Source organism: Serinus canaria, chromosome 13 (genome assembly GCF_022539315.1).
Source record: "Serinus canaria isolate serCan28SL12 chromosome 13, serCan2020, whole genome shotgun sequence".
Lineage (NCBI taxonomy): Eukaryota > Metazoa > Chordata > Aves > Passeriformes > Fringillidae > Serinus > Serinus canaria.
Window position 1 is genome coordinate 10,929,399 of NC_066327.1, and position 26,082 is coordinate 10,955,480.

General features: G+C 40.2%; 2 protein-coding genes across 4 annotated transcripts in view; one reads left to right on the forward strand and one right to left on the reverse strand.

Annotated features, from left to right (window-relative positions):
- Positions 1-807: 807 nt before the first annotated feature.
- Positions 808-2,322, reverse strand: LOC127060135 (uncharacterized). Its single transcript, XM_050979864.1, has 2 exons — positions 1,862-2,322; positions 808-1,630 (listed from the first exon to the last, which is right to left on the reverse strand). Exons 1-2 carry the CDS (start codon positions 2,320-2,322, stop codon positions 808-810), a joined length of 1,284 nt encoding a protein of 427 aa, XP_050835821.1.
- Positions 1,012-26,082, forward strand: part of CNOT6 (CCR4-NOT transcription complex subunit 6) — a 30,980-nt gene continuing 5,909 nt past the window's right edge. Inside the window, exons 1-10 of one of the 3 annotated variants that reach the window (XM_030229139.2) lie at positions 1,012-1,200; positions 13,811-13,924; positions 16,373-16,559; positions 19,935-20,020; positions 20,977-21,081; positions 21,173-21,241; positions 22,652-22,809; positions 23,313-23,467; positions 24,469-24,623; positions 25,582-25,812. In XM_030229139.2, coding sequence (XP_030084999.2) covers positions 13,813-13,924; positions 16,373-16,559; positions 19,935-20,020; positions 20,977-21,081; positions 21,173-21,241; positions 22,652-22,809; positions 23,313-23,467; positions 24,469-24,623; positions 25,582-25,812 — 1,258 coding nt within the window. In that variant the 5' untranslated portion in view covers positions 1,012-1,200; positions 13,811-13,812. Of the gene's footprint in view, positions 1,201-3,164; positions 3,439-13,810; positions 13,925-16,372; positions 16,560-19,934; positions 20,021-20,976; positions 21,082-21,172; positions 21,242-22,651; positions 22,810-23,312; positions 23,468-24,468; positions 24,624-25,581; positions 25,813-26,082 lie in introns of those variants that run through there. The other 2 variants (XM_030229140.2, XM_050979676.1) reach the window with 2 other exon arrangements.

The window sequence follows — 26,082 nt, forward strand, 5'->3', positions numbered from 1 at the left end:
ATGCCTCGCTGCACAACAGTGTGAGTGACATTTATTTCCAGCTACATATCCACTTATACCTAAATGGAGGCCTCAATTCCTATTCAGCTTTCCCAGATCATAAACACAGTTCTGGGACAGTTCTGGGTATCTGGGACAATGTCTTTGTCTTCACTATTCCTTTGGATGAAGTGGTGTGTACCAAGTGATCATTTGCCACAGCATCATCAATTATTCAGCATTTTAACTCTCTGAAAAACTGTCGAAATCCTTAATTTGGAAGTAATTATTTAGGCATTTTGCTAGTATTACACCATGGATGGCACTTCCCCACCATAATTTCACTTGGCATCTCTCATCATAAAGTCTTGTTGTGCAGGGACAGTAATAATAACACTTAATGAGAACGTACTTTATTTTTCTAAATATCTTGGTTTCCATCCAATAATCCGTTCATGGAGAAAATTACGTGAGCCACAACATGAGTTTCAAAAAGGTGTTGCTGGCGACTCTGGGGGACATTTCACAGTAAACATTGTTCCTGAGTGTGTCCCAGTGAAGGATCCAAGGCACTGGCTTCCCATTAAAAACACAAACATAGAAGACATGTTGTCTTTCCTAAAAAGCGTCTGGCCTATCACCCGCACCGTGTCTGAGCTCATCCACTTCAAGGCTGAGTTCCCCACTTGGGCTTCTGCAGAAGAATTTAAAAGTTCTTTTCCAAACAAGTGACTATTCCCATTCGCCTTCCTCGGGCGCCTGCTGGGAGCCCACTCCCTGCCATGCACCACTGGCACAGAGCCTCACTCCGCAGCCCACTCGTTACTTTCACCCACTTTTCCTGCGGCCGTACCCCCAAACGCGCTCCAAACTCCTCCCTCCGCATCCCCCCGCGGCCCCCCCGGCCCTGCCGCCCCCTCCCCGGCCTCCCTCCGCGGCCGCGGAGCGTGCGCGCAGTGCGGGCGGCCTGGGCAGGTGGGGCGGAGAGCGGAGCGGAGAGGAGGAGGAGGAGAGGAAGGAGGAGGAGGAGGCGGAGGAGGGGGGCCGGCCCGCCCGCAGCCGCCGCCGCCGCCAGCGCCGCCATGATGCTTGTTTGCTTTCAATGAGTGTGAGGAGGAGGCGGGGGGGAGCCGCTCTCCCGTCCGGCCCGCGGCAGGAAACAAAGAGCCAGGCAGGCGGCGGAGCGAGGGCGGCGGGGGGACGGGGATGCTGCAGCCACAGGTAGGGGCGGCCCCGGCGCCCGGCCCGGAGCGGGGGGCTCTGCCCGGGGGGTGGGGGGGCAGCGCTGCGGGAGGAGTGCGCTGAGGGGGGGCTCCGGCGGTACCGCGGCGAGGGGGGACCCCCGGGCTCGGCGTGGAGAAGCCCCCGCGCCGCGTCATGTAGGGGTGTCAGGGGGGCCCGAGGCCGCTCTGGACGTGGCGGGGGTCGGGGGGGGGGGGCGTGCTGGGCCTGGGCAGTCGCTGCTGCGAGGACGCCCGGAGGAGGCTCCGCGGCCGGGGAGGCGGCGGGGAACGGCGGCTTTCGAAGCGGGGGCGGCGGGGAGGGGGCTCCGCACCCCCGGGCCGAGCCCCGCGAGCGCCCACCGGCGAGCGGGAGGCAGGGAAGGAGACTGGGAGAGAGCCGGGCCGGGCGGCGCCGCGCAGGAGCCCGGCTGTGTTTGCATCGGAGAGGCAATTAAGGGAAATTAGTATAATGGCATCTGGAAGCCTGAAGTTGTTTTTTTGTTTTTGTTGTTGTTGTTATTATTATTGCTGCTGGTAGGTTTTGTTGTTTTTGTTGGGCTTTTTTTTCCCCTCACCGTGCAATTGAGTTTAAAATAATTTAACAAAAGGCCGAGGGAAATGACATCAATCGGGGGAACTGCCCGTCCACCCTCACGCACGGCGCCCCGCGCCGCTGCCTCCCCGGAGGCCGATCCGCCTGGCTGGGCGCGCACCGAGGGGCGGCAGCGCTGCCTGTCAGCGGAGAGCTTCGCCTGCTCCGGAAGGAGCCGCGGCAGCCGCCCGCCCTCCGTCCCTCCCCGCCCCGCCGGCAGCGGGAGCCGCGGCCGCGCTGGCGCCGGGGCCGGAGCGCCGCTCGCTCGTTCCGGCGGAGGGAGCGGCGGGGCGGGCGGGGGCCCTGAGTGGCAGCGGCGGCGGCCAATGAGGGGCCGCGGGGATCACGAGTGACAGCGGCGGCGGCCAATGGGGAGGCGCGGGGGGCGGGCGCGCGCGGCCGCGGGACAGGCGCATGCAGGGATAAACAGAGGGAATTGGGGCGGGGTGCGGTGGCGCCGGGGCTGGGATCGGGATCGCGGCGGCCTGACTGTCCGTCCGTAATCGGCCGGGGCCCGAGCGGGGTCATTGCCTCGGCTGGGGCACGGGGAATGAGCTCCTGGGCTGCTCGCCGAACCACATCGTGCGGGGGAGCGGGCGGTGGGCAGTTTCCGCACCCCCCGGTCCGTCTTGGGGCTCGCCGGACAGCTTTTCCTCCTCCAGAATTTTATGGAGAGCCATAAGCCTGGGATCAGACAAGGCTTTAGAAAAGGGGATATCTAATGCACATGTCTGTGTCTTGGTATCTATGGTGAACATGTATTTTATCAGCATTTTTTCCACGAACATTAAAATTCATATGAAACCTACTAGGTTGTAGTCCTAGGTTGGACTTGATGATCTTGGAGGTCTTCTCTAACCTGATTCTTTACTGCTTTCCTTTGTGTAATGTGAGAACTATATTCAAAACAAATTCAGTAAGCTAAAGGTTCTGGTTTTTTTTTTTGTTCTGTTTTTTTTTTGTTTTGTTTTTTTGTTTGTTTGTTTTTAATACAGCCATCTGTGTTTCTACAAACGCATAGAAGATTGTATCACTGGAAATAGGAATTCATGGATGGGTATTTGCTTTGTAACTGGAGTTGCAGATTGCCTTTTTTTTCATTTGATTTCTGGGGCTTATTTTCACAATCTAGATTTCGGCACAGTGGGTAACTAATTCAAAATCCAAGGGATTAAGAAATACCTGTGGTATTTGTCTGGCTTAAATACAAAGATGTGCAAGTGTTGACTGGTAATTGTATTGTATCTTGCATTTCTTTTCATTCTAGAGCAGGTCTCGTAATTGGGAATTTATCAACATTTCCACTGGGGTAATTTTACAGGATTATCCGCCCTCTGTTCTTCCTGCTGGTTCATCTGGACTCTGTGGAGTTTGCTGCTAGCAATGGAGCCTTCTGTGGGGGTTTATTCATGCTATTACTGAAATGGAGCCCTTCGCATTTGGATTAACTCTTTGTTCACTTTTCACCTGAATCGCTTGGATCTGCCCATGTTTGAAAAGGATCCTACCAAGCATCTGTTTTCTGCTTGCATTCTGAAGTTGAACTCTGAATACAGTCACATGTTCAGGCTGTTTACTGTGCTTGAGTTTTAGAGGAAGAATTGAAATATAAAGGTAGATGAAACTGTAATACTGCAGGGGCAGGTAAATATCTGACATTTTATACATGAAGACTTGAAAACACCTTATGAAGGGTCACAAATTAAATGAGCATGGTACCTTTTCGAGATAGGGCTGTACTAGATACTAGGCAGACGTTCTTTTAACCACGTGCAATGTTTGTGAAGGAAACCACTGTCTTCAAAATGGTTCCAAGACCAAGCAAACTAAAAATTCTTTCCCAACATATGAACAAAAGTATCCATATTTGAAAACGTGGCTGTATAAAGAAATGGTTCTGTTAATCTGTTGCCAAAAAAACTTAAATATTAGTGTTCATAGCACACTGTGCCATGCTGTTTGGCTCACCACTGTGCCAGGAGTCCATGTGGTGGACCAGAATTCTTCCATCCACTTGTGCAGTCCCTGTTGCAGAGGCCCTGGTTCTGTTTGCTAACAGACTGGTGAATTTTAAATTATTATCTGTTTCTGTCATGTCCTTTTGACTGTACACTTTTGGATGTGCAGTCTGAGCATTATATCCCAGTCTCAAACAGGGCCACATTAGGCAAAGATGCTACACAGAAATCTTTAGGAACGAGGAAGCCTTCAGTCTTCAGACTTGAAGGGATGTACAAGAATTGACACTTATTTCTATTTTCAGGAAGTGTATGTGGTATTGAAAGATTACAGTTGTGTACATTGGGCTTTAAAAAGCTGCCAGTGACCTTAAAACACCACAAGAGTATTCTCCACAGACCCAACCACCAGATTTTCGTTCTAGTTGCATGAGGCAGAGGTTGAGCCATGGCCAGTTGCATACAAAGTATCTGGGGTTTTCAATCCATATATTGAGGTTTTACACTACTTCCCATGTCAAAACACTGACATTACTGATTCCAGTCTAAATTTAGCCTTCTCCATGGTGTAATTTTGAAAGCTTTGTGCATAAATTGCTCAAGCTGAGTCACTGCAGGGTTTCATCTGTTTTGTTCCTTCTAAAGTGTTGGTGCTTCACACTTGGAAGTGTGATTATTGTACAATAGCCTGCAAGATTATTAGCATTGTGTTAAGTGACATAATTTATGTTCTTACATTGAAATTGGGCTGTACAAGTCCACTCAACAAGGGAGTCTTGGCATAAGCTTGGGGACCTGCACTCTCAGTTTCTACAGGGAGCAATTTCTGCAGCTGACATCTTTGAGAGTTTACAAATGCTTAGGCAGGTCCCAAAGAAAAAGCTGTTTAAATGCTTAACGTGTACTTTTAGCTGCTAATTGCACTTCCAAGATGGTGCTTGTTTAAAAAAAAAGATTGGCAACAACTCAGTTTTTCCTTTTGTAAGACTGCAACATGAATCCTTTCATTAATGCCTTGGAGGCCTTTTTTCTAGTGTATAAATCAAGGAGGGACTAGGAGCAGTAAATATATACAGTTGTTTATTTTAGAACTAAAATACTTGCTGTTAGGATTCCAGTTTATGCTGCAATGGAGATCTGCAGGAAGAGATTGATTTGACTTCCGATTTTTTTAGACTGGGAATGCTGTTAGTTGTTCTATGGAGGCTGCCAACTCGACATTGTGATCGCAGCCTGGGCATTTGGATGGCTCTCTTGTGCATCTTAGTTCATGTTCCTGGTATGCAGCCTTTATTCTGCAAGTAAAGGGGCTCCCTACCTGAAGACCTTCCTAAAGATTTTGTTCCATTTTATGATGCCAGTATCTCCAAAGCATCCTTTGAGCTTCCCCCTTTCTTTAGCAAGGCAGCAGTTTCAGTTGGAAGACTGGGGTTTTCCAGAACATGCTGAAGCAATTTGAGTGATGGATCCTGTCATGAAGGTGCAGCATCTTGCCATGGTTAGGAGACCAGGAATATACAAAAATATCACATCCTGCATGTTACAAATAATATGCAGCTTTATTGCTTAAGCTATTTTGGAGTGTATTGATGGGTGAGATGTGGATCCTGCACATTGATCTGACTTAAATGCCTCTCCACAAAACTATCTCTCTGCATATATCAATTTGCAAAGTCAGGGATCAGAAAAAAATTTGCTTCAGAGACAGATCTTCCATGTGATTTTTGCAACAAAGGCCACGTTTAGCCAACACCTACAAAGACAGAAGGCTTGAAACTAAACTAAAACACCACCGGGTTGGCCGTGTGCCATCTGATGTGTGTCACCTGTCAGAGCAAGGAAATGGCTTCATAATGGCTGAGTGTAAAAAGGAATGGAGAATTTTATGCCACGCTCTGATCATTAATACTTTTAAATGTTGTTTTAAAGAAGCTTAAACAGTTGCTCACCCAACAGAGGAGCTTTGTTTGACAAAGCAAAGGTCCTATGGATTAAGAGGAGTTTCAGTGCAGCATTTGTCACAATTCATCTGCAGAGTACTTTCAGGAATGGGAGCTTTTTAGGAGCAACTAATAAGGGTGAAGAATAATTATAACTACTAAGGAATCCTGTTTTGATGAGAAGCATGAGAGATCCACCTCTGGAGATTTGCAATGGCCAGTCATGGCATAGGTGCTTTCTGTATAGGGAGCAGTGGACTAGATCACCTCATGATTTCTTCTGGTTTAGTAGGTCAGGATTTCTTACTAGTGGCAGAATTTGGAAAGCTGCTACTTTGGTTGCTCATCATCCATGTCAGTATAAGCATTGCCAGAGTAGTGCTTAAAACCAGCCAGTGATGTGGCTGAGCAGTGATACTTGATTATTAAAAAAACCCCAACCCCCACAACCTCGAAGCCCCACTTTCTTAGCTGAGTATCATTCTTGGTTTTCAGTATTGTCTCTCAAACAGCTACATCAACACAACTGAGAAAGGTGATGCAGTGGAACATGGGGACAGGAAAGAAGTCTTGAGTTGGCTTTTTGCACAAGAGCGCGGTTGTGGAAAAACAGTTTTAGGCTTGTTGGTTAAATTTGAAGTAAAACCAATCTGTGAATAATTTAGTTGCTGTCAGGATGTGGCTAGATGGGTACAGCAATGTGCAATGACTTCTGTAACATCCTGACCTTCACTTAGTTTAGCAACACTAATACTAACAAGCATTTAGGTATCTTGAAATTGTGTTCTAGGAAGGCAGAGATTTTTGAATTTAGACACTGACCTCTCTTATCAAGCTCTAGTTCAGTTCTATAGCAGGAATGCTGAAAATGAGCTCATGTCCAAACTTAAAGTAACTCTACTACTCCTTAGTTCTGTTGTAAGACTAAGTGTTTTGTGTGGTGATTTCTGGTTTTCCCCCATGGAACAACAGAAATGCAGTAAGCATTCTGCAGGCACATAAAGGAAAATGTGGTAAGGAACATGTTGGTGCATGTGCCAGTGTTTAGAATAGCTTACTGAGTTGGACCAAGATGAGAAATTTTGCAGTAGGTCCCCTAAACAAGAATCAGTGTTCCATGTATAGTGAAGAATCATAACTAAATTGTCAAATAAGATTGGATACAACCAGTGGAGTGGGAGTTGGTATTATATTAATGTTTTGGAGTGTAAGGCTATTCTCAGCTTTCAAGAGACATTTGTAGGTGAAGCTTTTAAGCCTTGGTCTTTCTGCCTTTATAAAACCTGAAGCTAAATGTTTTACAACACAGCTCTTCCTTTTTAAATCTGTCCTTTAGGTTCCATCTGACTTGTACAGTACACAGTTCTGTAATGCAATGCAATTCAATTTATTTAAATTCTTAAAGTAATTAGCGAACCTGACATCTCTTAAATATATTGGCTTTTCAGAACACACTAACAGAATGTGCAAAAAGCTGAATGCTGTGTAGTACTCATTAACTAGGCAATGTGGTTCCAGGGGTACCAGTTAAGGTCAGGCTTTGCTTTGCAATTTGGTTTTGTGTTAGTGTTTGTTTTGTATACAGCAGCCTTTTACTAGAGTCATAATTAGATACAATTTCTGATCATTAAGAACTATTCTAATCATCTGGACCATGTTTGCAACACTGAGAACATTTGGATATGGATTTCTAGTGATTATATGTTGTGCAGGGGAGGGGGTGGGAATTTGAGGTTTTTTTATCATGATTCTGATAGAACAGGTTTGTCTTGGAGGTCTGTCTAGAAGATGGAGGAGTCAAGGAGCTCTGTCCTCAGTTGTGCCTTTTTTACTCTGACCATTTTAGATTTCTCTTCTGAGCCTAAACTAGTTTTTGTAGCAGCTGAACGTGGAAGTGGCAATTGCTTCTTTGCATTAGTGAAATGGTGGTAAACAAGTTTTTCACACTGTGCAAGGTTTAGAGGATTACATGCACACCATTAAAACATGGGGCTGCACATTGCTTATCTGTGGGAAATTGTTATAGGCAGGGGTTGGGTAGAAAAAGTAGAAGTTAGAAAAATTACATCCTCCCTATGCCTGCCACTGTCAGCTGGAGCCAGCCAGTTTGCATTTCCATAAACAAGTAGTTATGAAGGACAAAGGAACCTTAATTAAATTTGAAATACCTGCAGGTCAAAATTTAATATGCTCTTCTTAAAAATATAAAATCACTGAGTTTTGAACTTAACAAAATTTAAAGCCTGTTCTAGTTAGTGCTCTCTAGTCTAATGGAGTCTTCCTGATTTGAAGACAGCAAGTAAATCCTTTGACATTTATGGCCCAGTTTATCTGAACCAGGATGCTTTGCTTGGGTTTCAGGAGGGTTATGTTTCATTTTAGTCAGCTTTGGCTAGATTAACGGGTTTGCTGAACTTTAACAGCTTTATAGATTTTTAAAAGAATATTAAAGCATTTGTCAGCTTCTGAGTTTTCTCTAGTAGAACTTATATATGCAAATTCAAATAACTCATCTGGTTAATAATATTCCAGATACACTTACATGAATTAAAGGATATTGACTTAATCAGTATCTTGTATTTATTACACATGCTCACATGCATGTTCACATCCCACAGCATTATCTTAAGTCTGAAAAAGAGGCAGGGTAACTTGTGGGTTTGTATTGGCAGTCATGTAAAATTACAGTTTTAGAAGTCCTGAAAATAGGATGGAGAAGCAATATATCCCTGATGAAGCCATTAAATCTTAATATGCTAACAGCCACTAAAATGTGATCTTAGGGAGTGAAAAAGTACTTGGAATGAATCAATTGACTTCATGTTGACTCAACAGCTTTTCTTATAATTTTAATTTAGATTATTCCAACATTAAGCTATAAATTGGGTTCAAGGGATCTTGACACCTTCCCACATGTTATAGTTGAGTCTCTTGAGAGGGGGGAGTTGTCCTTGTGCTGCTGCAGTTCTGCCTGTGCCCACAGCTGGTAATACATGCCATCCCTCCCCACACTAGGCAAAAGGAAATTTTTAACTTAGAGCATGTGTTCTGAAAAATTCAGGTGTTGGCCTTTAGCTGATTTCCCAATCAGATTTTTCCTAGCATTATTTTTTCAATACCAAATACTTACTGTAAAAAAAAAGAAATTGCTTGAACAGCTTTTTTCAAATAAAATGCCAAGAGTGCTTGTACTAGTCCACAAGTAATAGGTGTTTACACAACAGACTTGATATTTGCCTTGAAGTAGCATACTACTAGGGAAAAAATAAATATGTGGTTTCTTGCAACACTGGTGTTTTCTTTGTATATATTTCAATAGAGGGATCTGGTTCTTGCCTACAAAGTTAAATGTAAGGTTTTATTTCAATAGATATGCAAGTCCTTAAATTTCTGTTTATTCAGCCTCAGAATATTTGTGATTTTAGTTCTAATATGCTGTTGTATGGATTTCTCAATTCTGAGGCAGATATAATTATTTTGGATTTTTTCTTTTTCTCTTGAGTAATGGCTCACCCCTGTTTTCCTGAACTTTGGTTTATCTGCTTGTGTATTGTAGCAAAATATATTTTGCTGATATATTTCGTGTTAGAATACATTGTAGAAAAATACATTCTGTATAAAATACATGTATTAACTGTGTGTAACATAAATAGATATTGTATACTGTATTGCAACAAAGTATGCATTATGTAGCAAGTTATGTTTCTTAGCAGAATGCAAGTATTCTTCTCTATTATGGTGTATACCTGCTAGTAGTTGGGAAATACAAAAACCACAGGCATATATTAAGATTTATTTTTTAAAAGAACAAAGTTTCAGTTTAGAATGTTTTGAATAAGACATTTATAAAAATAAGATAGCATGAAATTTAGGAGGCTTTGTAGGAACAGTATCAGGATACAAAAAAACTATCCAATTCTCTTGTTTTATGTCTTAGATGGGTGGGGTGATGCCAAATAATTTTAAATAAAAATTTAGCTGAAATACATTAAATGTACTTCGCAGGGCACTTGGGGTTTAGCTTGGATATATTAGGTATTTGTTTCCTTTCCTCATCAGGGTATCTTGCCCATGAATATTTTTCCATCAGTTTTCAGTATTGACATCACTCTCGAGTTTGCTGCCCAGGCATGGAACAGGCTGAGGATAAATTCAGTCATTGACTCAACTCATCAAGTCGAGTGTGTAAAATTCTGCAGGGACTGACCTTTATCATAAACCCTGTTCAAGCTGCTGGGGCTCTTCTGTGAGGACGTGCCAGATGTTGCACCTTGTCATCCTGGCCAGGGACAGTGTTATTTGCCTGTACTTCAAGCTGAAATGTAATTAAGTTCCCATAGAAATTCATGACTTGCTGAGTAAAGCACCACCAGAGAGAGGACAGGGAAAGCAGCAAGCTTGATTCATGTTGGAAAAGCACTTCTAAACAAGGGATAGTGAGTCTTTGAGTAGGAAAGGGCAAATCTGCAGTTTTATAATAAAACTGAAATATAGCACTATGAAATTATCTTAAAGATTTTTTTCCAAAGTACAGTAGTTATCTTTTAGAGGTACTTCTGTTCCCTTTGAAGATGGTCACTGTTTGGAGTTAAAAGCAGAAATTCCTGTTAATTCTAATAAGGCTCAACAGTAGAAATTAACCCTTTCAATACTGCTTAACACATCTGATCAGCCTATACATTGCTAGACCTGCTGCAGCCTTAAGTTATCTAAAATGCAATGTACTTTGCCTTCAGTTAGCATTTCAGACTTTGTTCAGTGTTACTGTTTAACTGGGTGAGGGTAGCTGGAAGCAAGAGTTTGCTTCCTGCTATGGAAGAAGAGATTTTGTGTCAGTGTGGCCAGAAGTGCCATTAGGATGATGTCCTGATTTCAGCAGCTGCAAATCCACACATGCATTCCTGCTATACAGGAATAATAACACAGAAATCTAGTCTCCCTCAAATATATTTCTTTTTCCTCTTCCCCCCTAGCCAGTTTAATTCTCTTCACCAGCTCCTTTGTTATCAGACAAAAGTCGGTGCTGATGCAAGAGTGAAGTGGAAATACAGGGTCCTGGGGAGGAGGAACTGCAGCAGGACCAGCTTAGTTCTGCTTCATGCATTGTAAAACCACAGTGCAAGTGGTAGAGGGTGTGGAAGATCCTAAATTAACTTTGAATTCAAAACAGACCAGTCAATTTAAGAAACGTTTATATTTGTGGGGTAGGTCATTGGAACCCATTTGTAAGTGAAACTTGGGATTGCATGGAAAAGAGCTTCAGGGTTAAAGGCACAAGGTTACAAAAGAATGGTCTGGGGTGAGCTTCCAGTTGAGGGTTTGGAGAGAGAAAGGGGAAAAAAAGTCTCTCATATGTGCTATTGTTTTCTTATGAAATCTTTGAGCAACTTAATAGATTGCTTTCTATCCTGCTACTTTTCAGCAGTTGAGAAGTAATTTATTTGGCAAGTAATACTGCACTGCATCAACAAATGGAAAATATTATCCAATTGTCTTGTTACTTCTTACTTTGTTAATGGTGTTTCGCCATCTGTACTGGTGTAAGTGAAAATTACAGGTGGGATAAGCTTTTTTGAAAATTACCATGATGATTGTTAAGAGCTGCAGTTATCAATGGTTCTAAGGATATTCAACACTGTTTTATGGGTGTTACTAAAAATTACTTTAGTCTGACAAAACTCTGTCACTTAATCTGATATTTACCTTAGCTTTTATGTTTTACTGTAGCAGCTTAGCAGGTGCTAAATTTGGATTTGGGGAGGTGGAGAAAGGAGACAGTAAAAGAGACTGATTTTCTTGAACTACTCCGTGCTGTGAAGTTTTGAAATGCAATTGAAGGTGTTGTGCTTGTATTTTATGCTGTACTGTGATATACTATCCAAAATTAGCCTTCCTGTCAGTTCCTGAGAAATTTTGAGTTCTGGGTGATAGATGAAGATGTTCTAATGCCTGGTGTGACAGTATCCTGGATGTGCATGGTGGCAGTGGTGCTCTTGGGCAGCAGTAGCTACTTCAGCCAGGAGGCTCTCAGGCATTTGCTGCTTTTTTGGCACCTGGTAATCCTAAACAGCAGGGACTCATCCTCTGAGAAGTGCAGCAGTGAGAGAGGGAAAACCATGAAGAGCAGGAACTTTATTATAGAGAGGGAGGGTGACTTTATTGAGATGGAGTGACTGGGAATGCAGGATCATCAGGATCCAGTGTTAAACCCCCAAATTCTTAAATCTCTAATTGTTTTAGTGTACATTAACAAAACCCACTGGAAAAGTATGTCATCCTCTCCTAGCAGTGAGCAGTGATACACTGCTGGTACCAGCAAAGCTGTTAATTAGTGCATGTGATTGAGTGTGCTCTGGGGAACGTTCGTGTTTCTGTACTGAATGAGATTTCTGTCTTTGCTATACCTGCTTCTCAGAAAATTGGAACATATTTATTAATTCAGGGAGCAGCAGGAAGAGAAAGCAGTAAATGTCTGACTAAGGTAAATGTTTCCTGACAAGCTGGAGCATTCCTACTTGGTCTTTGTGAATTATATATAATTGTATGTAGAAATTTCAGTACATTACTCTGATATATATTTTTGCACCAGTTGCATATTTACTGGGGGAAGAAGTTAGGCTTTTACCTTTCTGGAGATTGTAATCCACTCTCCTCTTGTTTAATTAGTGAAGTTTGATGAAAAAAGTGTTACACTTAGCAATTCCCACACCCTGGGTACTCAAATGCCTTCACTCTGGAAGGAGCCTCACCCAGCTGCTATTTATAATCTGATCCTTTTACCCACAATTCACTTCTTAAAGGGGAATTTCTTTTCACTGCAGAAATCTGGTTTTGACCAGTAGTGGGAGTGGGAAAGGGAAGGAGGAGTGTGACTTAGTAAAAGAGCTGTTATATTAAAGTAAGCATGTGATACCTAAAAGCTTTATTTTAATTAAGATGCATAATTATCAGAAAGGTTTTGGTGGATTTCTTTTGTTTAACATGCAGAGTAAACATTTTTCAGTAAAATCAGTAAACAGATTATAAGTCTGGTTGATAGTCTTATTTACTAGGAGTAATTCTTTGATTTTTTTTTTTTATATAATGACAACATTTTTCAGTTTGTCACAGGAAATGAAAAAATGAGAAAGCCTTAAAAGACTTGGTAGGAAGATGTCCTTAGAAATTTGACCAGTATAGCTGCTTGCTTATTGAGGGTATTTAGGTAGTATTACAATATTGCTGTAATGTATTTTGGCATAATATTGCCAAATATTGCATTATTGCATAATAATGTGTTTTTAAATGTTATTTGAGCCAGCATTGTTTAATTTCTCTATTTCATTTAAATAGATTTATAGCTTGTTGTTTGTTGGAGAGGAATGTTTGCTTCTCTGTCATGGTGCATGATTGAGTATGGTAAAAGAACCTAGAAAAATTATTCTTATAAAGTTACCAGGAGTGATGTGAAAAAGAATGTGAAGAATGAAGTTAAATTTTGGTATTAAATACCTGGCTGAAGAAATTGATAGAAATATTTATATTGGGTGCAATATTTTCAGATTGCAAAGAGTAGAGTGAAGGTTGGATTAAAACCTATCACTTTGCAAATTTAAAGAATTGAGGATCTTTTTGAAACCTTAATTCTTTTCTTGATACTGATTTGTGTGAAAAGCTGAGAGTTGCAGTAAACCTGGAAGTGATGGGTAATCAGAGTTATTAGCAAATATGTTCTCTAGGGGTATGAGATCCCAGTGGTCATGGTCATCCCTTTTTGAAGTTTCATTGTTAAAGAAACAAGAGCCTGCAGTGGGATATGTTGGTTTTGAGGGACACACAGCATAGCCATAGAAGGTGGTGGGACACAATTTCTAAACTGCTTTGCAGATTCTGGTGAATTTTAGGTTGGGGGGGGTAGGCTGTTGTCTGCCATTGCAGAGGTATTAGGAATCTTTGTTTTTCTATTTTATAGCAGTGTTTCCTATTTTGCAACATTTGTAAATTGGCACATTATCTGTAACTTTGAGAAGTATTTGGAACAAAAGCCTAGTATGAAATGTAACTGAAATGAGAATTACCTTCTAAAGAATTCTCAGTGTGTAATATCTCAGTTAATCACTTGCCTTTTGGTTTCACCAGGAATGCCCAAGGAAAAGTACGATCCACCTGATCCACGGAGGATGTACACAATTATGTCCTCAGAGGAAGCAGCCAATGGAAAGAAATCACACTGGGCAGAGTTGGAAATAAGTGGTAAGGAACTGAGGCATGGTCCTGAGTTAAGAACTCACTGCAAGTAGTGTGGGCTTGGACAAGTCTGGGGTGGAGTTACCTACCTTGAAGTGAGCCAGCAGAGCGCAGGAATAGCAGCTGCCAGCTGGGGGGCGTGCGGAGAGAAGAGCTTGGGCTGGGATAACACAGGGAGGGGTAAGGTGGGGCAAGTGGGAAATCTCCATGTATAGGATAGTTTTCAAAGTGAGGAAATGGATGTGAACTCTTTGTGTTTTGATATGATGAAGTGAGTGAGAGCATGAATTTAAGATTTAATTTCTACAAGAAAAGGTGAAGCTGGGGTTGATCGGTAGTGGTATGTTCTTACTGTAGGTAGTGTAACAACAAGGTATTAATCCATGAAGCAAAAGTTTTCTATTTAAAAACAGTTGTAAATTTTGCTTGGTTCTTAAGGTTAAAAACAAACACCAAAACATCCACAATAATCTTTTCTGAAAAATAAGATAATGGTCAGAATTCATAAGCTTGTATTTCAGCTGGTAAGCTAGTGTCTTGATTTGTAGAGTAAATCCTGAGTTTGCTACAAAAAGTGTTTACAATGAAATTCAAGTAAATATTTTAAGAATTAAAAAATTTTGTGACATTTAAAACTTAGGCTGTAATTCTGTGTAGATACAGAGGTTCTTTAAGGCACTGCAAAAATTGCCACGTGGGATTTAAAATTTACTGTTCAGTAGAGAAATTTATGGAAGAAGGACTAAACAAACAGTTCTTCAAATTGTGAAGAATCTATCCATCCAGTTCACTGAATCTATGCCTTGCTTCCAGTACCACGTGCCTCCCCATGTGAATAGCATTCTTTACTGAAGGTTACAGATGCAGAAACCCAGTTAAACGCTGCTTCAGGAATCAGCATTATACATCAGCATTAGGTTTGGAATCCTCTTGGACATCTGCTGCTCTGCATAGGAAGTGCATTAAGTGATGGCTCTTTCCTTTCATGCCTGGTAATCTCACTATAGACTGATTCCCGCCAAGGGAGGTGCTGGAGTGGAGAGCCTGGATCAGGGATGTTGATTGGAAATCCTTTCAGCTGCAAGACTTTCTATGATCACAGTCACCTGTTTGCATTGGGGGTGGGGAAGAGGTGCTAATTCACTTTTAAAGTGCAAAGAACTATCCAGTTGTGTTTAAAACCTTTCAAAAGATTTCTTAACAAGCATTAGAGGAGCATCAATCCCTTAAGAAGTGTATGCATTTGCCTTGTAGAATAAAATGTGCAGTGTTTTTTGTTTCATTAATGTTCACGCTGTCCTTTCCTTGCAAAGTACTTGGTCACATAATACAGAAAGCCACAAATGTTTCAACTAATCTCATTTAAATCATGTTTTTTCATGACAGGCTTTTTTATGCTCTTTGTTTTGTTATAGTTCACTGGAAATTATAACACTATTAAACATTTTGCTGCCAAGGACTGAGTCCCAGATGCACATGTCTCAGTGTAACCTTCCTTGGGCACTAAATATGAATTCTTATTTTGGAGAAAATAATTTAAGGAAAGGAATTACAGAGTGTGTCTGTTGGTATAATATTAACCAGTCTGTTGTTAACCTTCATGAGTCACAGTGGGCATTTTAAAGTTGTTCCAGCTAACTTTTTGCCTTAGAGAAACTGGTGTTAGTACTCCTAAGGCTTTTGGTACAGTGAGATGATTTATGTAAATGAAAAGGGATTTACCCCTGGAGGAAAAAAATCTTGGCGACAAGAAATATTTTGAGACCTTCTGATGATATCTCACATTCCTTGCGTGCAGCAGTGTAAAAATCTTGATTCTGTCACACAAATCCATGTTTCCACACTTCAGTTTATACAAAAAATCATACCTTTTTTAAAATATCTGGCAATAGTTGATACAGCTTTTAGTTGAATGCCAGATGGAAATCCATGTTCTCAACTAAGCATCTTAGTCACCCTAAAAATAGTGTTTCTATCTGTTCTTGGCTGGATTAATGCCATAGAGTAAAGATTTTTGGTTTGAAAGATGTACGGAAATAAGGGATGAACCAAAGCACTGTCTTTCATTTCAGACATAAACTATAATGGAAAAAAATCTGTTTCTTACACTTCTGGTAATGATGAATTCATGGTCAGCTAGTTAATACGTTTTGTCTTGCATGGAACTAGATAAAGAGAGAGGTTTAAGCCTTTAAGTATGGATTGGGAAAAAAAACTTCAAGCATCCTTGGCAATATCTTACATTTCTCACACAATGACAATTTTTTCATCTATAAAATCAGTGATTAATGGAATTTACATTGAATACAATAGTAATAATAAAACCTACAAAAAACCCACAAGCAAAACTCCCTTTCAAATTCCTCTGCCCCATACATACTTGAGAAATGTGCTATTATTGCCATATCTGTGGATTTTGAATGTCCCGTTTTCTCGTGTACCTTTCTTCCCCAGGGAAAGTGAGAAGCTTAAGTTCATCTTTGTGGACACTGACCCATTTGACAGCTTTGCATCTCAGTGACAATTCCTTATCCCGTATTCCTTCAGACATTGCCAAGCTTCACAATCTGGTATATCTGGACTTGTCCTCTAATAAAATCCGCAGTTTACCAGCAGAGCTCGGAAACATGGTGTCACTCAGGTATGTAAATCCTAGCAGGAGTTAAAATTGTTCTTTTATTATCTTTGTAGCAACAGTTCACATTTCAGCATAAGTAAATTCCCCTTTCCTCCTTTCTTATCTGCCTCCCTGAGTACTTGCTGTAGGCTGTGCAGCTCTAGCAGTACTGGCTTTTGTGTGATCTCCTGTTCTGATGTATGACAGCACAGAATGAGCCTCAGAAGTGCTTGGTTTGATGGTAATCATCCATTTTATATTTTTCCAAATCAGGTTTCCTCTCAGGCATCTCTTTCCAGATTCTTTTACAAATATTTTATGTGGTGTTTGTCTCAAAGAGTAAGTGAAGCACCAAAAAAAATAAAATTGCTTTCAACTCATAGTAAGGTAGAAAAACGATCAGAGTTAACATTTATAATCATGTTAATTACAATGTTGTCCTCTTTATTCATATTTAGTAATTATACTTAACAATAGTTCTTGTTCTGTTTATTGTATAACAATTGCAACATCTAGTATCACCTAGTATGTCAGTATCATCTCCTCCCCACCTTTGCTGTGATGTAACTGCATTCCTGTGCAAACTGGGGAGGAGAAAAAAAATGTTGTAATCACAGCTTTTTAAGTTTTTTTCCCTTCAGTTTTGCAATGCCAAGATGTACAAAGTTAGCCTGGAAGTGAAATATGAACAATGGTGCCTATTTAGATTATACTTAAGGCTGCAGCATTTTACTTTGTAAAAACACTGTTATATAAATATATAAATTATTTATGTAAGAGTAAATATTTACAGGCAGCAGTCTTTTGCCCTTGACCCAAAGGAAGAGCCTTATCTTGGGTTTATTAGACAGCTGCCAGTAATTGCCTTCATTGCTATTAATTTTGAAGATACTTCTGAACAGCTTTCTCAAATCCAGAAAATACAGAGTCTGAAAGTAACAAGAATGTTATTGGAAGTAAAGGCAATGACAGAGCAATGAACTGCCAGCACAGCTTTCATGAAATTGGAAGCAAAACAAGTTTGCACATAGAAATATCTGTCATTGCATTTTCCTCCCCTTTAGAAAAGTCCGCTCTGTTGGAGAGGATTAAACTAGCTGATTAAATTGGTGCTAAAAGCTCAAATTCCAGAGCAGTTCAAGCCTCAACCTTGGAGGCTGAGCAAAGGGACCTTGCTTTTTGAAGTCTAATTGGCAGCTCTGTTTTGTAGCATGTTGTATAGTTGCTTTCAACTGGAGAGGAGTCTGTTCTAAGCTCTAGTTCTTTGCCTTGCTATTTCAATTAAAAGCAGTTATTAGTTACAGGTTTCTTCCCTTGTTTATTCAACTCCTTGGATATTGTGAGGTAGCAACCCTAAATTTGCTGGAATAGTCTCAAATTCATCTTTGTACTTAATTAGCCCCTTTCAGTCTTTTTAAAACATTTTTGTAAATGTAACACTTGAGACATGGAGATAGCTTAGCAGTGCAGAGTCATCAGTAATGTCAAATCATTATGCCTTCCCAACACTTCTCATTCTTCCCAACACTTCTCCTGATTTATTCTGGCTGATTCTATGAAGCTTCAGCTCTTGGAAGTCCTAAGTTTCTTCTGAGCAGAGAAGGGTAAATCTTGTAAATGTGAAACGTGTAGCTAAGGTCTAGGATCACATAAGCTTTCTATTTATGACCAAAACACAGCACTTGAGCCCAGATCTCTTGATGTGCAAAGCTGTGCATGAAGCCACAGTGCTCCTCAGGTAATTGCAGCTGCTCCATGATTTTTTTTACTGTAGTGTAAGTGAAGAAAAGCCCATAAGCACATCCTATGTGTGAGAGCACATTGCAGGTCCCAGCTGGGACAGGGTTTTGTGTTCCAGGCTGGTGTTGCTGCAGACTCTTCCCCTTGTTTCTGGGAAGTTGTTCAAACTAACAGTAATTCAGCCATGGGTGTTGCTGATATACCAAGCCACAGAAATCATTTGTCCTCTCAACGCTGAGAACTGATAACAGCTCTCCCAGCTCCCACACCTGGAGCTCTGGGTTTGGTCTGTACTGTAGAGCTCTCCCAAGACTCCTTTCATCTCCCTTTTTACTGCAAGTAGTTGAAAAATGATATGTCAGAGCAATAGATTTCTGATCTTTGCAGAAAAAGGAGAGAAAAATAAACAGTGTAACATGTTATCTTGGAAAGCTCAGCTGTAAAACAGATCCTCTTGATGTGCTTGAAAGAGCTTGAGTGAACCCCCAGTACATTTGCAGATGACACAGAGCTGGGTGGAAGGGTTGGTCTGCTGGAGGGCAGGAAGGCTCTGCAGAGGGATCTGGACAGGCTGGATCCATGGGCTGGGGACAGTGCTGGGAGGTTCAGTCAGGGAAGTGCTGGGTCCTGCACTTGGGTCACAACCCAGCAGTGCTCCAGCTTGGGGGAGCAGTGTCTGGGAAGCTGCCTGGTTGGGGAGGTCAGCAGCAACTGAACATGAGCCAGGTGTGCCCAGATGAGAAAGCTGATGGCACCTGGCCTGCATCAGCAATAGTGTGGCAGCAAGGGCAGTGACTGTCCCCCTGTGCTGACACTACAGTCAAATCCTGGGGTCAGTTCTGGGCTATTTATGACAGGAAAGACTCTGAAACCCTCAAATGCTGTTCTGTAGAAATCAACAAGAGTTAAATTAACTCTTGCCCTCCGGGTTTCCTTTTTGTTGCCCAGAAATACTTGTCAAGTCTCTAGGTACCAAGTTCTAAACACTTTTGAGCAGCAACTTTACATATTGATTGATTCTATGAAAGTCTTCACTGATTACCAGGAATCCATTTAGGAAAGTGAAAAGTGTGTTTCTTCTGCCCGATTTGTTGGGATATCAGAATTCAGGACATGAATTCTGTTCCTGTCTGTATATTGCTTTTGTGAGTTTCAAAGCACACATTTTGTCTTACCACTGAAATTACAAACCCAAACCAACAGAAAATTACTGCTGTAAATGACTACTGCATGGCAATGCCATAGCTGTAATCATACTGCTGTGATCCTGGATTTTTTAATTTGATTTCAGGGATATAATTTCCCTTTATTTCTTAATCACAGCTGACCTGTTTGTCATGGTCTGGTTTGTCTGAGCTGTTGCTGCATCATCACTTGTAGATACTGAAGTGTTTAATTATTGCTAATGTTCACAAAATGTCTGACTGTTGAAGATAAACTCTCCAAACAGATCCTTTTCCTCTGTACTTCAACATAATGTGTTTTGTCTGTAGTGTGTGTCTGAGTACAACAGGATTTCCCTAACAATTGCTGTTTAGTCTCCATTTTTCACCATTGTGGTTTGCTACTATATTGATTATCTTCTCGTTCAATTTTTGTACTGCTGCAGATAAACGTTGCTCTGTTTTCAGACCCATATGATTCTTGCTCTGTCTACAGGGAACTACATTTAAATAACAACCTGTTACGAGTTTTACCTTTTGAGCTGGGAAAACTGTTCCAGTTACAGACTTTGGGGCTGAAAGGTACTGCTGGTTTTTTCTTGGTGTCTGTGCTTGTTTAGTGATACTCTGCTGAGCTGTAATGGCTGTAGTCTGCTAGTTCATAAAATGTCACTGATTAGCAATCCAGATGTAGCTGCTCACTCCACATTTATAAATACTGTTACTTAGGGATTATTTAGAAAAATAACAGGTTTGGCAGTGCAGTGCCCATAGAAAGAGGTTTCCTTTTCTTTTTGCAGACTGTGCAGAAGCTTTCTGTTGCCTGCATGGGGGTTGAATGCAATTCTGTTTTAACTAAGAAATAGTCTGTGGTTAACTGTGGTACATCTCCAGCCAGAAAGGGAACATCCTTTGTACAGCTGCAGGGTTCTGTGCTGTTCATGCAAGCAGCAATTTAAGTCTTTTCCTTCCCACCCCCAAACTTTATGGATTCTACCCATAAAATTGCTGACTTTGGGGAATTTTGAGTCACAAAATCAGAAGCACTGAGAGATATAATACCTCTATACACTGTTAAGTCTCAAAAGTCTGTTTATCTCCCCCTTAAAACTGGGCACTTGCAGTGTGTGTTGTCCATGGCAACTTCTGCAATCTGCTTATGTTTGGCAGATGGCAGAGTCTCTGCTGAGGTCTGACTGTCAGATCAACTGCTGAGGGGTGTTTCACACTGAGCAGAGGTGGCTCCTGTGTTTGTGCTCATCAGCTCTGCCTGTTGTACCACAAGTTCTTCCCCACTCTTAGTCCAGGCACCACCTTTGGGATGCTCAGTCCCACAGCAGAATCAGCAGGGAATGTTGTTAAACTTCACTAGGGCTGTCCACACATCCAGAGTTTTGTGGGACTGAAGACCTGAGATCTGAAATCCCGAAGTAGTTCATAGTAGATCTTGTCTCCAAGATGTCAGCTATCATCACTGATATGCAAGTCTGCAAAAGTTCTGTGTATTTTATTCAATATTCCTGTGAATTGGTTTGTAGGAAACCCACTTACACAGGATATTCTGAACCTGTATCAGGAACCAGATGGGACACGACGGCTACTGAACTATTTGCTTGATAATTTGGCAGGTACTGCAAAAAGAAGTAAGTGATCATTCTTCAAACATTTCTTTCTGCTATGTTAAATAAATGTGATTATCACTTGTTGTATCTCTATTTTAAAATGTTCCCATAGTTTCAACAGAACAGCCGCCTCCAAGATCCTGGATTATGTTGCAAGAACCAGACCGTACAAGACCAACAGGTACTGTAACACTTCAAGGATTTCTCATTTCTTCTATTTTCCTTTTAATAAAAGCTGTTAATCTTTACTGGAAAAGAAGTTAATGCTTAAATTAACCAATCATCTCGGCAGTGCTGACCAGCCAGCTGAAGTCATTCTATCCCAGTTGGAACACCTGTTCCAGATTTGCCCATCTTTCACTCTAAAGTAATTTATTTTTAATTAACATCCCCCTCACAGGAATTGAAACTGTTGTCCACAATTAGTTAAACGGTGGAATTATAACAGGCTTAATTTAACATTTGTTGAAGAATAAAAAAATTGAAGCATTTGAGCATGATTTCCAAAAAATGTACAATTGTTTTAAGTAACCAGAGTATCATCCTTGATTCAGCATTTTTCTTGCGGTTGGGATTCAGGTCATGTGTAATTCTTTGCTATTTTTTTTCCCTGCATAAATTGTTTAAAGTGCAGTCTTTTTTATTTAGCCACACACCAAAAATCTTAGTGTATTTCTCAATTACTGCAGTGTCTTCTCTTTCAGGAATGATAATTTTCCCATTATTAAGGCAATTGCTTGAAAGACCACAATGTTAATGCAGTTTCTGTTTAGCTGTTACCTATTTATTGGTTTTTAAAATGCTGGACTTCGACCCTAGTCAGACCAAGATTCTTTTCTTCAACTCTATATCTTCAAACAGTTGTATTGTTTCTTTTTTCTACATTTGAGAGGAGCTTCCAAGAATCTCATTGTTGTACTACAAATTCTTTAAGTGCTTTTTAAAAACAAACAAACCTATAAAACCCAACAAAACAACTCCCCAAATCCATGCTGCTGGAATTACCTGTCAAATTGCCCCAGCCTGTCTCATTATTGCTCTTGTTTCAAATTAATACAGAGAGGAGGTATTTCTTGTCCTATGCCTGAATGGCTTTTTGAGGTAGAAATATTTGAGGGGTTAATTTGCCTACTCTTTCTTTGTGTGAAAGGATCCTCACCCTGCCTATGGATCTGTTACGGATTGTGGTGGCAATAATTAAGGTAGATTTTAAAGACTCTAATTGTAGACTTGCAGACCTTTGTGTAGCTGACAGATACAAGTGTTCAAATACACTTATTTTGTTTTGGGTTTTTCACAGTACAGCACCACTTAGCATAAAACACATTTTTCTGCTCTTCACTGTGTTAACTATTTAAAGGGGGGTGTTTGTTTCCTAATTAAATGCTAGAAGACAGCTGCCATAAGTCCAAACATGTAATTTGTCTCCCTAGAAGAACTAACAATTTTTTTAGCACTGATACACATGCTGTGTTTTGGTTGAAACAAATGAAGCGTGAATTGATAAATTTGCAGAAGACAAAAGTCAAGAACATAATTGTATTTTCTTTTTTAAATCTATCAGTGTGTAAGTAAAATTATTGTTCTGCAGCCTTGTTTTCTGTCATGTGTTACAACGTCCTCTGTGACAAATATGCCACCCGGCAGCTGTATGGCTATTGTCCATCCTGGGCCTTGAACTGGGAATACAGAAAAAAAGCCATTATGCAGGAAATACTGAGCTGCAATGCTGACATCATAAGTCTGCAGGTAAAAAAAATACACCACTCTTTCTTTTCTATTGTCATGTGCTGGCTTCTTCACATTAAGTGTATTTTTAGTAAACAGTCTATTTTCAAAACCTTCTGCAAACAAAAGAAAAAGAAGTGATGTTTTGAACATTATTTGTTGCTTGACATCAAAAGAAGGCTCTCAGCCCCCACAGTTGGAATGGGAACCAGCAGCCCCTGATCAAAGCAGTGTTGGTGGGGGTGTCTTTGTGCCTGTGTGTGTATGTGGGGCTGTAATTGACACATTTTCAAATAAGAGGCTTGAGATAATCATAACTCCAGGGATTACAGAAATTCATTTATATTTTCTTAAAATAAGGATATTGCTCTTGAATTTGCATTCTCTGATGTACTTAATTCTTAGATTTTTTTTCCCCTTAAATCTAATTTGAAAGTGATTTACACTTCTGAAGAGTCTAAATAATATCTGTCTTCTATATTTTGCTAACAGTACGTTCATGCTGTGCTGCCTTAACTTTACAGGAGGTTGAAACGGAGCAGTACTACAGTTTTTTCCTGGTAGAATTGAAAGAGCGTGGCTATAATGGATTCTTCAGTCCAAAATCTAGAGCTAGGACAATGTCAGAACAGGAAAGAAAACATGTTGATGGTTGTGCAATATTTTTCAAAACAGAAAAGTAAGTGATGTGGTTTGCTAAACCTTCTGTTGTCTCTTGCTGTCTTTTACATAATTTCTCAGGTGGGTCTTATAGTTCACACAGTTGGGCTTTAATTGTCCTTTTGTAGCCAGGCAGGGTTTTGATACAGAGCGTTCCTTCCCCTGGAAAGACTGGTTTATATGACAGAGATCATTCTGTGTGCAACTAGCAATAAAAATTTACCCTTGAAATATAGAGTTGAATTAGATTTCATTCTGTTTGAGCAGTGCTGGTTGGGAGTTCACTGAATTATCCTTCACTTGTTGAATGTAATAATAGAAAATGAAGGAAGTAATGAAAAATGAAGCATATGTTCTTGCCTTTTGTTTTTTTTTGTTTTTGTTTTTGTTTTTTTTTTTTTTTTTTTTTTTTTTTTTTTTTTTTTTTTTGTTTTTTTTTTTTTGCCTAAAGGAATTTATAATCCCCCAAACTGCAGTAATAAGGCCTCAGATGACATTGACTTTTTGATACATTAGCCTTTGGTAAAGCAAACTGCCCACTTCTGTAAAAAAACCCTAATCATTTGAGAGCTGCAGGTCGTGTCATATTGCACTGTACAGATTTGGATGTGATGGTAATAATGTCCCTTCCTGCTTCGCTTCCTCTGCATCCATAAGTAAATGTAGGTGCCAGGCTTGCAACCTAGTGGCTTGGAAAATTATTTGCTCCCTCTCTGTTAAATCTGCATATTTGAACTAGGAACGGATGCAGAGTTAGAAACAAGCATGACTTTTCAAAAATACCCCTCTCTCTCTCTCTGTCAACAAAATATTTTAATTGTAACTAAGGTACTATAAACTACATGGAAATTGCTATGAAAACTATATCACTTGATTTCAATTTAGGATTTTATGAAATGATGTGTCTAAGATTTTCACATCATAAATGTGTTTGAGCTTTAATTAAAAGGAGAATTACTGATAACATTTCCAACTGTATCTGGCTGCTGAAAACAATTACATATGATGTTTTTCTTTCAGATTTACTTTGGTCCAAAAGCATACTGTTGAGTTCAATCAACTAGCAATGGCAAACTCAGAAGGTTCAGAGGCTATGCTGAACAGAGTTATGACAAAAGATAACATTGGAGTCGCTGTTCTGTTAGAACTGCGAAAGGAATTGATAGAAATGTCATGTAAGCCCCATTTCATTTATTTTTAAAATAGATGGTACTTTGTAAGTGAAAAAAAATTACTCTTGTTATAATAAACAAGAGAAATTAGGTTCTGCAGGTGAATTCGATTTTGCAGTTTGTATGTTCAAATTTATTTCCAAAAAGGATTCTGGGGAAAAGTCATATTGCTTAAGTGATGAGGTTTTTTTCCCCCCCCACTTGTATTTTTAAGGAAAAAAAGATATAAAAACTTGAGTGATTTTGTTGTTTGGTTTTGGGGTTTTTTTCTTAAAACTATGTACAAGTATCAAAGAATCAGGTGGTGTTAGTTGTGTGTTTCTGGATCATGTATCTCCATCATTTTAACTTACTTTCTCTGCTGTCATGCCTAAACAAACTGTTTGTTCTGCCCTGTCATTCTTAATTTAGGAAATGTAAATTGGCTTTATAAGTATCACAGTGGGAACCTACTCAACCTGTGTTATATTTATCCAAATGATATTTTATTAATTCAGATTGTAGCAAACAAGCCTTTTAAGAAACACTTCCAGCAAGAGAGGTAACTTAGAATGTGGATAACTTAGAATTCAGAGCTTGCTGCCTAATAAGATATGAACAGAGTCTGTTTGCTATCATAGCCTAAGGAAAGCTGCTGTAATTTTATAGAAAAACATTATTTGCCTGTAATTAGGATTATCCATTACTTATGTTAATTTTCAGTGAATACAAAAGCATTATATGTAACAAGATAGTCTGTTAATGGTCTTGAATGTGAAATATCATTCCTAGTGCTTTCTATCAACTGAAACACTTGCTAAATGTAAGAGGAGTTATCTGACCCTCTTCATTCAAATGTTTTTAACCCTCTTGAAGTCATACTGGTATTTTTTTTTGTCCCCTTAAACATTTTGTTAAATTTTTGTAATAGTGTTTTCTGTCGCTGACTGATTTTAAATAAATAGCTGATTTTCAATTTTAGCTGGAAAGCCACATCTTGGGATGGAAAAGCAGCTAGTTCTTGTAGCTAATGCACATATGCATTGGGACCCAGATTATTCTGATGTGAAGCTGGTTCAGACTATGATGTTCCTGTCCGAGGTAAAGAACATTATTGATAAAGCTTCTCGTAGTCTCAAACCTGGTGTGTCAGGAGAGCTTGGAACCATTCCACTTGTACTGTGTGCAGATCTCAATTCTCTACCAGACTCTGGTAAGAGTTCTATTTCTTATTCTTTAGACTGTGTGTAACAATTGTAAGTTTTTCTGTTTAGAGAATGCATTGTTTGATAATATGAGCTCTAGAGGTGCTAAGGAGAGAGAAGGAGGAGAGCGAACTGTTTCATTTGTGAGTGACCTTATTGCTTGTACTGTAGTAGAGCTGTGTCTGGTCTTTCAGAAGCATTACCACTGTGATTTTGTTCCCTGTTTATTCCTGTATTTTAAAGTATCTTCCAGAAATTACTGGGAACATGAGTGTGTT

What these genes read in the sequence shown, in the direction of transcription:
- LOC127060135 (XM_050979864.1), bottom strand. Translation starts at nt 2,322, where the DNA reads ATGACCCCGCTCGGGCCCCGGCCGATTACGGACGGACAGTCAGGCCGC. An exon ending in AGGCAGCGGCGCGGGGCGCC is followed by an intron (nt 1,631 to 1,861) that starts GTGCGTGAGGGT and finishes ATGCAAACACAG; the next exon opens with CCGGGCTCCTGCGCGGCGCC.